At 54.7% G+C, this 12,054-nt stretch overlaps 2 protein-coding genes across 4 annotated transcripts; one reads left to right on the top strand and one right to left on the bottom strand.

Annotated features, from left to right (window-relative positions):
• Positions 1-94: 94 nt before the first annotated feature.
• On the top strand, positions 95-2,518 carry PPP1CA (protein phosphatase 1 catalytic subunit alpha). 3 transcript variants are annotated; one of them, XM_044681560.1, is made up of 7 exons: positions 95-183; positions 421-552; positions 941-1,171; positions 1,300-1,404; positions 1,501-1,724; positions 1,807-1,941; positions 2,035-2,518. In XM_044681560.1, the coding sequence occupies exons 1-7, from the start codon at positions 129-131 to the stop codon at positions 2,143-2,145; spliced, it is 993 nt and encodes a 330-aa protein (XP_044537495.1). In that variant the 5' UTR covers positions 95-128; the 3' UTR covers positions 2,146-2,518. The 3 variants fall into 3 exon arrangements, with proteins under 3 accessions (XP_044537495.1, XP_044537496.1, XP_044537498.1); XM_044681561.1 differs by having other exon boundaries at positions 409-552; XM_044681563.1 differs by lacking the exon at positions 421-552.
• A 44-nt stretch (positions 2,519-2,562) lies between these two features.
• Positions 2,563-5,581, bottom strand: RAD9A (RAD9 checkpoint clamp component A). The gene is made up of 11 exons (XM_044680489.1): positions 5,456-5,581; positions 5,309-5,379; positions 5,097-5,228; positions 4,879-4,993; positions 4,689-4,788; positions 4,220-4,329; positions 4,020-4,126; positions 3,877-3,941; positions 3,588-3,704; positions 3,079-3,244; positions 2,563-2,958 (listed from the first exon to the last, which is right to left on the bottom strand). The coding sequence occupies exons 1-11, from the start codon at positions 5,487-5,489 to the stop codon at positions 2,863-2,865; spliced, it is 1,113 nt and encodes a 370-aa protein (XP_044536424.1). The 5' UTR covers positions 5,490-5,581; the 3' UTR covers positions 2,563-2,862.
• Positions 5,582-12,054: the final 6,473 nt, after the last annotated feature.

Below are 12,054 nucleotides of genomic sequence, written 5' to 3'. Positions count from 1 at the left end.
GGGCGGAGGGCGCGGCGGCGGCAGCGGCGGCGTGAGCGGGCGGCCGGAGCGGCGGGAGCGGCGGCGGCGGAGGCGGAGGGGGGCACGGGCCGGAGGGACGTAGCCGGGGCCGTCGAGGCGGCGCCGTCATGTCCGACAGCGAGAAGCTTAACCTGGACTCCATCATCGGGCGACTCCTGGAAGGTACCGGGTGGGGGCTGGAGGTCGGGTTTGGGTGGGAAGGCTGGGGGGCTGCCGGAAGCGGGGCCAGGGCCTCGCCGGAAGTGCCGGCGGGGCGGGGAGCGGGGGCGCCCGGGACCACCGGAAGTGTCGGCGGGAGGGTGGGGGCGCCCGGGACCACCGGAAGTGTTGGCGGGGGTGGACGGGTTGGGGGGGTGCCCCCCCAGTGGAGCCGGGGCGGGCTCTGAGGCCTGTGTCCAGTGCAGGGCTCCCGACCTGGCAAGAACGTACAGCTGACGGAGAACGAGATCCGCGGCCTGTGCCTCAAGTCCCGGGAGATCTTCCTGAGCCAGCCCATCCTCCTGGAGCTCGAGGCGCCTCTCAAGATATGCGGTGAGCTCTCTGGGATCCCTGCCTTGACTCCATAGAGCCACCTCAGGGGGAGGATCCCTTATGGGGAAGTTGAAGCCACGGCCAGACACGACTTGAATCCAGGAACCCTTTGGGTACCCGGCCTGTGGGACCAGGAACTTGGCCACTACCTAGGCCTCAAAAGTAAAGAGTCCAAGGGAGCTTCCCATCCCTGTGGGCAGATGAGAGGGTGAAGCTCCTATAAGGCATTTGCTGCCTGGAACCTATGGAAGGAGCAGGGGGGAGGGGGCAGGGTTCCTCCAAGTACCAGGCTGGGGTGGCCTTGAGATAATGGGGAACAACTCTACCTCGAAGTAGTCTGGGGGTGGGAAGCAAACTAACTCTGTCTGGGGCCTTCTCCCCCATGCAGGGGACATCCACGGCCAGTACTATGACCTGCTCCGATTGTTCGAGTACGGGGGCTTTCCTCCTGAGAGCAACTACCTCTTCCTGGGGGACTACGTGGACAGGGGCAAACAGTCCTTGGAAACCATCTGCCTGCTGCTGGCCTACAAGATCAAGTACCCCGAGAACTTCTTCCTGCTCCGTGGCAACCACGAGTGTGCCAGCATCAACCGCATCTATGGCTTCTATGATGAGTGTGAGTGGGGGCTCCTGGGGGGCCAGCCTGGGACTTGGTCAGAGATCCAGGCCTCCTGACAACCTTCCTCCAGACCAGGGGTCAGTGTGGCCACGTCATCCGGCCTTGGCCTCCTCTGTCCCCTGCAGGTAAGAGACGCTACAACATAAAGCTCTGGAAGACCTTCACAGACTGCTTCAATTGCTTGCCCATTGCGGCCATTGTGGACGAGAAGATTTTCTGCTGCCATGGAGGTCAGGGGGTCTGAGGGGATTCTGACTGAGCTGGGAGGAGGGAGGTGCCTGCTCTGGCTGCAGGAGGCTCAGAGAAGGCACCTTCCTGCCCCCCAGGACTGTCCCCAGACCTGCAGTCCATGGAGCAGATCAGGCGCATCATGAGGCCCACAGACGTGCCAGACCAAGGGCTGCTGTGTGATCTCCTATGGTCAGACCCTGATAAAGATGTCCAAGGCTGGGGCGAGAACGACCGCGGTGTCTCCTTTACTTTTGGGGCCGAGGTCGTGGCCAAGTTTCTGCACAAGCATGATCTGGACCTCATCTGCCGGGCACACCAGGTGTGTGTGTGGGAAGGGTAGTGGGGCCAGGCGGACTTGGCACGGGGTGGCATGGTGCTGACCAGGCTTTGCTCTGTCCCAGGTGGTGGAGGACGGCTATGAATTCTTTGCCAAGCGACAGTTGGTGACCCTCTTCTCTGCCCCCAACTATTGTGGCGAGTTTGACAATGCTGGTGCCATGATGAGTGTGGATGAAACTCTCATGTGCTCTTTCCAGGTGGGTGAGCCCAGGGCTCAAAGGGCATGGGGATGGGAGCTTTTGGGCACACACTGGGGACAGACCCTCTGACCAGCCCCATCTTTTCTGCAGATCCTTAAACCAGCCGACAAGAACAAAGGCAAATACGGGCAATTCAGTGGCCTCAACTCTGGTGGCCGCCCTATCACCCCACCCCGCAACTCTGCCAAAGCCAAGAAATAGCCCTCCCTGGGCTTCCCTGGGGACAACTGATTGTACAGAAATCCTGGCTCCTCTTGGGGCCTCAGATGCCCACAAGGGCTTCTAGTTGCAGGGAGCACCAAACCTCGGTGTCATTTTCTTTTATAAACAAAATCAGATAGTCTAATCCCCTTTATCCCCAGCCTGTTCTCCCCCACTCCCCCCACTCTCTGAGCTGGATCCTGGGTGGGGGGAGGTGGGAATAGAAGAGGGCAGCCCCTTTAGAGCAGGGAAGAAAGCTTGAGTCCTGCCTGGGCTCAGCTACCCTGCCTCAGGCAGAGGGGTTGTGGGGACATCAGGTTTTGTCCCCTTATTTGGTCTTTTTTGAATAAATGTCAAAGCTGGATTCTCACTAGCCCCTGAGCAGCCTGCGCTTTGTCCAGGAATGACACATGCTCCTTTGGGCTTAGAAGTCTTTATTGAGGGAGAAGGTGCTGCCTTCTCAGAAGGCTTCATGGGCATTGAAGGGGGAGGGAGCAAGACCTCCAGCCCACTAGAGAATTTGACCATGTGGCGCTGAGGCCCAAGGGCTGTTTGTCTACCCTCTCCAGCCCTAAGACAGGGGCAGCCATTCTTTCACAGATGCACCAAGATTATGCCCCCCCACCCCCACCCCCCAGCTTCATTTGGGCCTTTCCTGGCACAAACAACCAGGCAGGTGAAAGTCTTGAACTTGAGGTTCCTCCCGAGAAGCACGATTCAGCCCTCTCCCTCACTGTCTTCTGCCAGTACTGGGTTGGGCTCAGAAGGAGACTCTGTTGGGGCCAACACTGAGCCAAAGAATAGGGAACGGAACTGGGAAGGGAGAGAAAGAATTAAGCATGGGTCCTGGCCCTGAGCTGGGCAGCAGGTGACCTAGTGGAAGACCCTCAGCCCCCCAGAGGGAGTAGATAAGGGGACTGACCACTTGCTCACCTTTTTTAGAGGAGGGGTCCCAGGCACCACATTGGGCTCTGCCTCGTCCTCTGACACAGGGGAAGGGGTCCTAGGGGTGACTTCTGCCCCTTCACACACAGTTGTTTCCATGGCGATCATATAAGAGTCAATATCATCATTTGCAAAGTCGTCCAGGTGAGTAGTGCTAAGGGATAAAGGCCCAGAGCTAGGGATGGGGTGTGGGCACTTGGCACAACTCAACCAGCTGGGCCAGCCTTGTTTGTGCAGCAGAGGGAAAGGTCCTTTCAGCCCAGCCCCTCTCCCCACAAGGGGAAGATACAGAGGGCAGAAGGCCCAGGCCACTAGACTGTCCTGTCTCCCACAGACTTTACAAGATCAGTCTGAAAACTGGTATAAATAGCCCACAGGGAGCTGGGGGAGGCTGGCCCTGCCATCAATGGGCAGAGGGAGAAACTGGACCAGGTCACAACAGGCAGAAGACAACATGCTCATGGAAAAGGGAGAGATGCCAAGGAGAGCCACCTCACCTGTGAGTCCCCTGCCCAGGCTGACAAGGCTCCTGAGAACAGAGGTCAGGCTGAGACAGAGTAGCCAGAACAAAGTGACCATCCAGCAGCGAATCCTCGATGGTGAAGATGGCTGGCCTGGCGGGAGGGAGGAGAGCTACCCATGGACACTTGGCAAGAATAGGAGGGGATAATAGAAGTCCCTTCAGCTCTTACCCCCCGTATTCCATTGCCCTGTATGGGGGGGGGGGTCCCCATCCAAGCCCAGTTCCTGCCTGACAGGCTGTTGGGAAGAGCCCAAAATAAATACCTGCCAGGAACATCAAAGTGAATGTTGAGGAGAAGGTTAGCTGACTCTGCAAAGCTCAGGAGACCCTGAAAGACCAGAAATAGGTGTCAGAGGTGGTTTGGTGCAGGGAAGCAGCAGGGGCCATGGTGGGAGCAGGGTCTCACCCGGAACTCCTTGAGGCAGAAAGTGATGGAAGCGCCCTCCTGGGCCTGCAACTGCTGGAACTCATCTTCACTGAGGCTCATCTCTGTCATCATGGCTCTTGCAGCATCTTCAAGGAGGAAGCAGGGGCTCTAGTCAGCCACACCTTCCCCACCCCAATGAGCATAGCTGCTTCTGCTTCCCCTCCTGCTCCCCAACTCACCTGTATCCTCCTCCAGGTAGCTTCTGAAAACAACTCTGCGGCCCCTGCTCACTCCCAGGGTAACCTCTGACAGCGCTGGTGAGAAGGGCGACACTGCTTCCACCAACACCCTGTCCAGGGCACGTGCCACAGTAATGCTCAGCCTGGATGGCTCTGCTGACCACCCAAGATGGCCTTAAGTGGTCACTCCTCCCCTGGGTACCCCCAGAGCCACAAGAGGTCCCGGTAGGCCAGGGATCTGGGCACAACCAGTCCATTGCAACACCATAGTGGAAGTCATTTGTCTGGGTTGTTTGGAGGCCTAACCCTCATCTTCCCAGGGCATCTGGCAGCGTAGGATCCCTGCCCACCCACCCACCCCAGCAGAAGCTGCTTTGGACTCAGTAATGGTCATTTGGGAAGCTGAGACAGGCCCCGAAAGGGGTGCAGCTTGGGGGACTCCGAACCCTCCCCTGTCCCCAAGGCTCACCGGGCAGGGGCACGGAGCAGGTGCGGGCACACGGCTGGGTCGAAGACAGCCTGAAGGGATTCACACTCCTGGAAGGACAGGTTGTGGGTCTTGGTCACGCCTGGAGGCGGGGGCAGGAGATGAGAGGGATGTGGCAGGCTGGACACTGAGCCTCAGCCTGGCCTGGCCCCCTCCCGCCCCCAGACCGCACCGTGCTTGCAGTGGAGCTGGATGACCAAGCGGCTCTTCTCCGGGCTCAGCGAGATGCAGCAGCGCTCCACTGTCTTCTCTAGCGCTGCCAGAGAGCGGAATACAGACAGGAACGACTGACAGGGGGACACGGTGCGGCCATGAGCACGGTGGCGAGCGCGCCCCGCGCCCCCTGCACCGCCCCCCCCCCCCCCGCTCCGCCACGCCCCGCACCCCTACCTTCATGAGGACTTTGCAGCGCGGCGGCTGCCCCTGGGGCGGCCGGGCTGCCTGGTAGTGCTGGAAGAAAAGCGGCGCGAACAGGAAGCAGGCGAAGGCTGAGCGGGATGCATTCACGGTCCGAAGTGAGAGCTGAGGGCAGAGGTTAGGGGTCAGAGGTGAACGCGCCCCATCCACAGCCCTACCCCGCCCTCCGCCGTACGCCCCCTTACCCCGTCCTCCAGCGGCTCTAAGTACAGCTCGTCTCCGATGCGAGACAACGAATGAGCGGCCTTGCCTAGCACTGTGGAAGGGGGTGGGTGTCAGAGGGCAGAGGCCGTGACCTCCGACCGCGCCCCTAGCCCTTGCCCCGCACTTACCCCGCACGTTTCCCCCCGTCACGAGGCACTTCATGTCGCCCGGTCCGCCCTTCCCCCGCTTTTGCCTTCTCCGCCTCCAGCTCCCGGAGGTCCCGACGAGCCCGCAACCTGGACCGGGTCCCTTCCCGCGCGCTGGGCCTCGGCCCGGCCCCGGCCCGCCTCGCCCTCTCATTGGTTCCTGCGCCGCGGACGCAGGCGCCTCCATCACGTGACGGAGAAACTAACCTATTCACGTCGAGGGCATCGTCACATGACAGGAATCTGGGCAAACCCTCTAGTCACCTGACGAAGCACCGGGTTACCGCCGACTCCCTGTCACGTCACGTGACCCTGACCTAGGGCGTCGCGACGCCTCTTCCGTTCGGGGGTGCGGTACCAACGAGGGTCGGCCCCCAAATGGCGCGTGCGCAGATACTTCCTTCTTGACTGGCGCTTTATTTCTAAACTCGTTCAAATTCCAGATCCCTGTCGCTTGCCTGTCGTGCAAATGTACCAACCGAGGCTGCTAAGGCCTGGGGGCGGCCGTGATCCGGGCTCTCCTGTCTTCCAAAAAGTGGTTTTTCTCCCAAATGTTCTTGTTTATTATAACTTATTCTTCCTTGGGGCAGAGACGGTCTCGGTTTTGCTTCTGCACCCTCCCCCCAGCGCAGCGCCTCGCATGCAACTCGCTTATTAAGAAATGTTTGTGGAATGAAGGAATGAAGGAATGGGTGGATGGATGGATGGATGGATGGGTGGATGGATGGGTGGATGGATGGGTGGATGGATGGATGGACCTCGTGGGAGAGTTGCTTTTTTTCTTTTAATAATGCCATTTGCAGACCGGAGGGGGTGATGATTAATAAGTCCCATTGCCATCCCTCTATAGCAAGGCTGACCTCCCATTTCTCAGATGAGGGAGGGCTAGGCAGCTTCCTGGGGCGGGGGGAGAGGCTGGGAAGGGGATGCCCCTGGCGCATGACCTCTGCCCACGAGCTCACCTCGGGAACAGGTGGGATGGAAGGCTGGGAAGAGCCTCTGGGCCGCGGGCGGTGGAGGGGGGAGAGTGGCCGCTTGGGACACGTGGGTTCTTGGGCTCAGGATTAACCATGACCAGAGTGGAGCCAGTGGGTGACCTGCCCCAGGGCGCACAGTCTGCAGAGGGAACCCATGGTAGGACAAGGGGCAGGGGATCCCACCTCACCAGCCTTGGGGGAAGGTGGAGCCCCCTGAGTAGGGAGGGAGGAGACATTGTAACGGGATCCTGACTTACTCCGAGTAGGAGGGACCAGCCAAGAGCAAGCCATCCCCCTTTGGGTCAAGTAGAATCAATAACATTTATTGGACACCTTATCCGGCAGGTACCATGCAAAGGGATGCAAAAAAACCCACCCAAAACAGCCCATTCCTTTTTTTCCCAATAATCTTGGATTTTGTTCCCCAATTACATGTTAAAACAGTTTCCAAAGTTTGTTTTTTTAAACCCTCAGCCTTCCATCTTAGAATCAATACTGTGTATTGGCTCCAAGGCAGAAGAGAGGTAAGGGTGGGCCATGGGGGTCAAGGGACTTGTCCAGGGTCACCCAGCTGGGAAGTGTCTGAGGTCGAATTTGAACCCAGGACCTCCCGTCTCTAGGCCTGACTCTCCATCCACTGAGCCCCCCAGCTGCCCCCAGTTTCCAACATTTTAAAAAGAATTTTGAGTTCTGAATTCTTTCCCTCCTTCCCTCCCTCCTCAAGCAGTCTGATGTAGATTTGACATTTGTAATTATGTAATTCATTTTTCTATAGTAATCTTTTGTGGCAGGAAATTCAAACCAAAAACAACTAAGAAAGGGGCAGCTGGGTAGCTCAGTGGAGTGAGAGTCAGGCCTAGAGACAGGAGGTCCTGGGTTCAAACCCGGCCTCAGCCACTTCCCAGCTGTGTGACCCTGGGCAAGTCACTTGACCCCCATTGCCCACCCTTACCAATCTTCCACCTATGAGACAATACACCAAAGTACAAGGGTTTAAAAAACAAAACAAAACAAAAACAACTAAGAAAGAAAGTGAAAAAAGTTCTTTTGGTCTGGATCAGACTCCATCAGTTCTTTCTCCAGAAGCAGTTGGCATTTTTTATCAGAGGCTCTGGGGGTTATTTTTGCTGAGAAGATCCAAGTCATTCACAGTCGTTCATCGTACGGTATTGCTGCCACTATGTACCATGTTCTCCGGGTTCTCCTTACTTCACTCTGCTTCAGTTCCTGGGAGTCTTTCCAGGTTTTTCTGAGCTCCTCCTGCTCCTCATTTCTTACAGCACAAAAGTATTCCATGACGATGGTACAGGATAACTACTTGGTCATTCTCCAATGGATGGATTCACACACACACACACACACACACACACACACACTCTAGTTCTTTGCTCCCACAAAAAAGAGCTGCTTCAACCTTTTTGTACACTCAGATCTTTCCCTTTTCTCTCTCTTTGAGATACAAACCTAGTCATGGCATTACTGGGTCAAAGGGTTGTACTGTTTTACAGCCCTTTGGGCACAGGCCCAAATGACTCTCCAGAATGGTGGCGTCCGTTCACAGCTCCCCAAACAGTGCATTAGTGTCTCCACTTTCTCACACGTCCTCCAAGTTTTCTCATTTTCCTTTTCTGTCCGAATAGCTAATCTGATGGTGGTGGGGTGGTCCCTCAGAGCTGTTTTCTTTTGCATTTCTCGAATTAATTGTGATTTAGAGCATTTTTTCCACATGACTATAGAGAGCTCTAAAAACAACTTGTTCTTTGGTCTACCGGGGGGAGACAACATCCAAACAAAGGAGGCGGATGTTTTGCTTGATAATCCATGTATAACCCAGTGGAATTGCTTGTCAACTCTGGGAGGGGGGAAGAAAGAGGGGAGAGAGACAACAAGAATCATGTAACCGTGGGAAACTTAGGTGGAAATTTGTTATTAAAAATAAGTGGGGGGCAGCTGGGTAGCTCAGTGGATGGAGAGCCAGGCCTAGAAATGGGAGGTCCTGGGTTCAAATCTGGCCTCAGACCCTTCCCAGCTGGGTGACCCTGGGCAAGTCACTTGACCCCCATGGCTCACCCTTACCACTCTTCTGCCTTGGAGCCAATACACAGAAGTCAAGGGTTAAAATAAATAAATAAATAGATTTAATGTAACTGGGGGCAGCTGGGTGGCTCAGTGGATGGAGAGCCAGGCCTAGAGACGGGAGGTCCTGGGTTCAAACCCGACCTCAGCCACTTCCCAGCTGTGTGACCCTGGGCAAGTCACTTGACCCCCATGGCTCACTCTTACCACTCTTCTGCCTTGGAGCCAATGCACAGTATTGACTCCAAGAAGGAAGGTGAGGGGTAAAAATAAACAAACAAATAAATAAGTGAAGACTTTTTTTTTTTAACCCTTGTACTTCGGTGTATTGTCTCATAGGTGGAAGAGTGGTAAGGGTGGGCCATGGGGGTCAAGTGACTTGCCCAGGGTCACCCAGCTGGGAAGTGGCTGAGGCCGGGTTTGAACCCAGGACCTCCTGACTCTAGGCCTGACTCTCACTCCACTGAGCTACCCAGCTGCCCCCCATTTTTAAAAATCAGAGATGGATAGGAGAAGAGAGAAGATGGAGGAGGGCTGGGAAAGGCTACTTGGAGGAGGTGGGGGTTTATGGACTACCTCAAGGAAGCCAGGAGTCAGAGATGGGGAAGGGAGGCAAAAGATGGAGAACCTTTTAGACCAGGCAGGAGGCCAGTGCCACTTCAGGGAGTGAGGTGTAAGAAGACTGGAAAGGGGGAGGGGGCTAGGTATGTGGGGCTTTGGAAGCACCAGGTAGAGCCTTTCATATTGGTGCCGCTGGGTTGGTTGAGCAGAGGTTAGGGTGCTGTGGTCAGACGTGGGCCTTTGGACAAGCTGATTAGAGGATGGACTGGGGCCAAGCTGCCCTTCTTCCTGTTCCTCACCCAGAACTCCATTTCCTGTCTACCTGCCTTTGACCCCCATGCCTGAAAGTGTCTTTCCTTCACTTAGACTCTGGTTTCCTTCCAGGCTTACCTCAAGGGCTACTTTCTGCAGAAGCTTTCCCTGATCTCCCCAGCTGCCAGTGTCTACCGCACCCCAAAATTATCTTATATCTGTTTTGCAGGCCCTAATGGAAGGGTGGGGCAGCTGGGTGCTGCCAAGCCTGAGTCAGGAAGACTCATCTTCCTGAGTTCAAATCAGATGTCAGACACTTACTGGGATTGTGACCCTGGGCAAGTCACTTAACCCCTCAGCTTCCTCGTCTATAAAACGAGTGGGGGAAGAAACGGCCAACCGCTCCAGCGTCTTTGCCAGGAATACCCCAAATGGGGTCAGGAAGGGTCAGACATGAAAGAGCCCAGCATCCCTCCGCCACGACTGAAGTGGAGACAGGAGAGCCTGTCACTGCCCAGGGCAGGGTCCACTGAGCTGGCACTATCCAGTGCGGACTTGCCCAGTCCTGCATAGAAGCAGAGGGACCCCTCCAGGCCCCAATCTACAGGGAGTCTGTCCATTACTGTGCTCACTCCTGAAAAGACAGGAAGACCCTTCCGTTCTGCAGCTGTGAGTTGCCTTAACCATCTCTTTACCATTGTGTTTTGTCTGTGATCGCTTGTCCCCCTTCCCATAAGATTTTTTTTTTAAACCCTTCCCTTCTGTCTTGGAGCCAGTACTATGTATTGGCTCCTTGGTGAAAGAGTGGTCAGGGTGGGCCATGGGGGTCAAGTGACTTGCCCAGGGTCACCCAGCTGGGACGTGTCTGAGGCTGGATTTGAACCCAGGACCTCCCGTCTCTAGGCCTGGCTCTCCATCCACTGAGCTGCCCCCTTCCCATAAAATTTTGTAGGAAGCACACCAGTGGGGGCTCATGAACCACAGTATTCATCATCCTCTAGAGCCAATGAGAAAAAAAAGTGAGAAGAAAGGAGTCTAATAGTAGTAATTCTCAAAACATACTACAGTGTGGTAATCATCAAAATTTTCTAGTCCTTGGGCAGCTAGGTGGCTTAGTGGATAGAGAGCCAGGCCCGGAGATGGGAAGTCCTGGGTTCAAATCCGGCCTCAAAGATTTCCTGGCTTTGTAACCCTAGGCAAGTCACTTAATCCCCATGGCCTAGCCATTACAGCTCTTTGGCCTTAGAATTTTGCTTAGTATTAATTCTAAGATAGAAGTTAAGGGTTTTTAAAAGTAGCTGGTCCTAAGTAAGAAATAGAGAAGTTAATCAATGGACTGGGCTAAGTACACCACATATAGAAGCCAATGAGCACCCACAGATCCCAGCTACAGGGGCAAGAACTCACTATGGGTTTTTTAACCCTTACTTTCTATCTTAGAACCATACTGTGCATTGGTTCCAAGGCAGAAGAGTAGTAAGGGCAAGGCGATGGAGGTTAAGTGACTTACCCAGGGCCACATAGCTAAAAGTATCTGAGGTCACATTCGAACCCAAGACCTTTCCTCTCTAGGCCTGGCTTGCAAATCACTGAGCCACTTGGCTGCTTCCAATAACTCGATATTACATAAAATCTGTTGGGAAAACTGGAAGGTAGTTTGGCAGAAATCAGGTATAGACTAACATCTCACACCATACACTAAGATAAGCCCCAAATGAGTATATAATGTAGACATAAAAGGTGACATCATGTTAGAGGCAAATCAGAGGAGCACAGCAGAAACGACCTTTCAGATCCATGGCTAGAAGAAGAGCCCATGGTCAAACAACAGACAGGAAGGGTCACCGGACACACAAAATGGATCGTTCTGATTCTGCCCAAACACAACCAACAGTCTTTTCAGCAAGTTTCTCTGATAAAGGTCTCATCTCTAAGATCCAGAGGGAAAGGAGGCCAGCTTAGGACAAAAAGAACATTTCCAACTTGATAGTCAAAGGGCCTGAACAAGTACTTTTCAGAAAAAGAACCCGAGCCAGCAATAAGTAGCCAGTTGAAATAAGGCTCTAAGTCACTACTATACGGAGGAGAGATGCAAAAGAGGCACCACCTCAGACCTATCAGTTTGGCGAAGTTGACCAAAAAAGGAAGATGACAAATGCTGGAGAGGCAGCAGGAAAGCAAGAACTTTAATGCACTCTGGGTAGAGCCAATCAGTCCAGAAAGAAAATTGGAACTCTGCCCGCGAGCTACAAACTAGGCCGCCCTCTGACCTAGCCGTGCCGCTACGAGGCCTAAAAGATCAGAGACGGAGGTGAAGGACCCACACGCCGAGAATCTTTGTAGCGGCTCTTTTTGTGGTAGTGAAGAAGTGGAACATGAGAAGGCGCAGCAGCTGGGGGATGGCTGAGCAAGCTGCAGCCTCTGGTGGTGATGGATGGACCACTATTGGGCTGTAAGAAGTGATGGAGGGAATGGCTTCCGAGAAACCGGGGAAGCCTTGTATGAACTGATGCAGAGAAAAGCAAGTGGACCAAGGAGAACAATCATACAGGAGCAACAATACTGCGAAGATAATCAACTCTGAAACTTTAAGAACTCTCTGATCAATACAAAGACCCACCAGCCTGCCTCCAAAGAGAGAGCTGGTGGCTTCCAAATGCAATTAAATCCCATTTTCTTCTTCCTTCCTTCCTTCCTTCCTTCCTTCCTTCCTTC

This window comes from Gracilinanus agilis, chromosome 6 (assembly GCF_016433145.1).
Source record: "Gracilinanus agilis isolate LMUSP501 chromosome 6, AgileGrace, whole genome shotgun sequence".
Taxonomy (NCBI): Eukaryota; Metazoa; Chordata; class Mammalia; order Didelphimorphia; family Didelphidae; genus Gracilinanus; species Gracilinanus agilis.
Note: the sequence above shows the minus strand (reverse complement) of the source record. Positions and strands in the feature narration are given on the sequence as shown.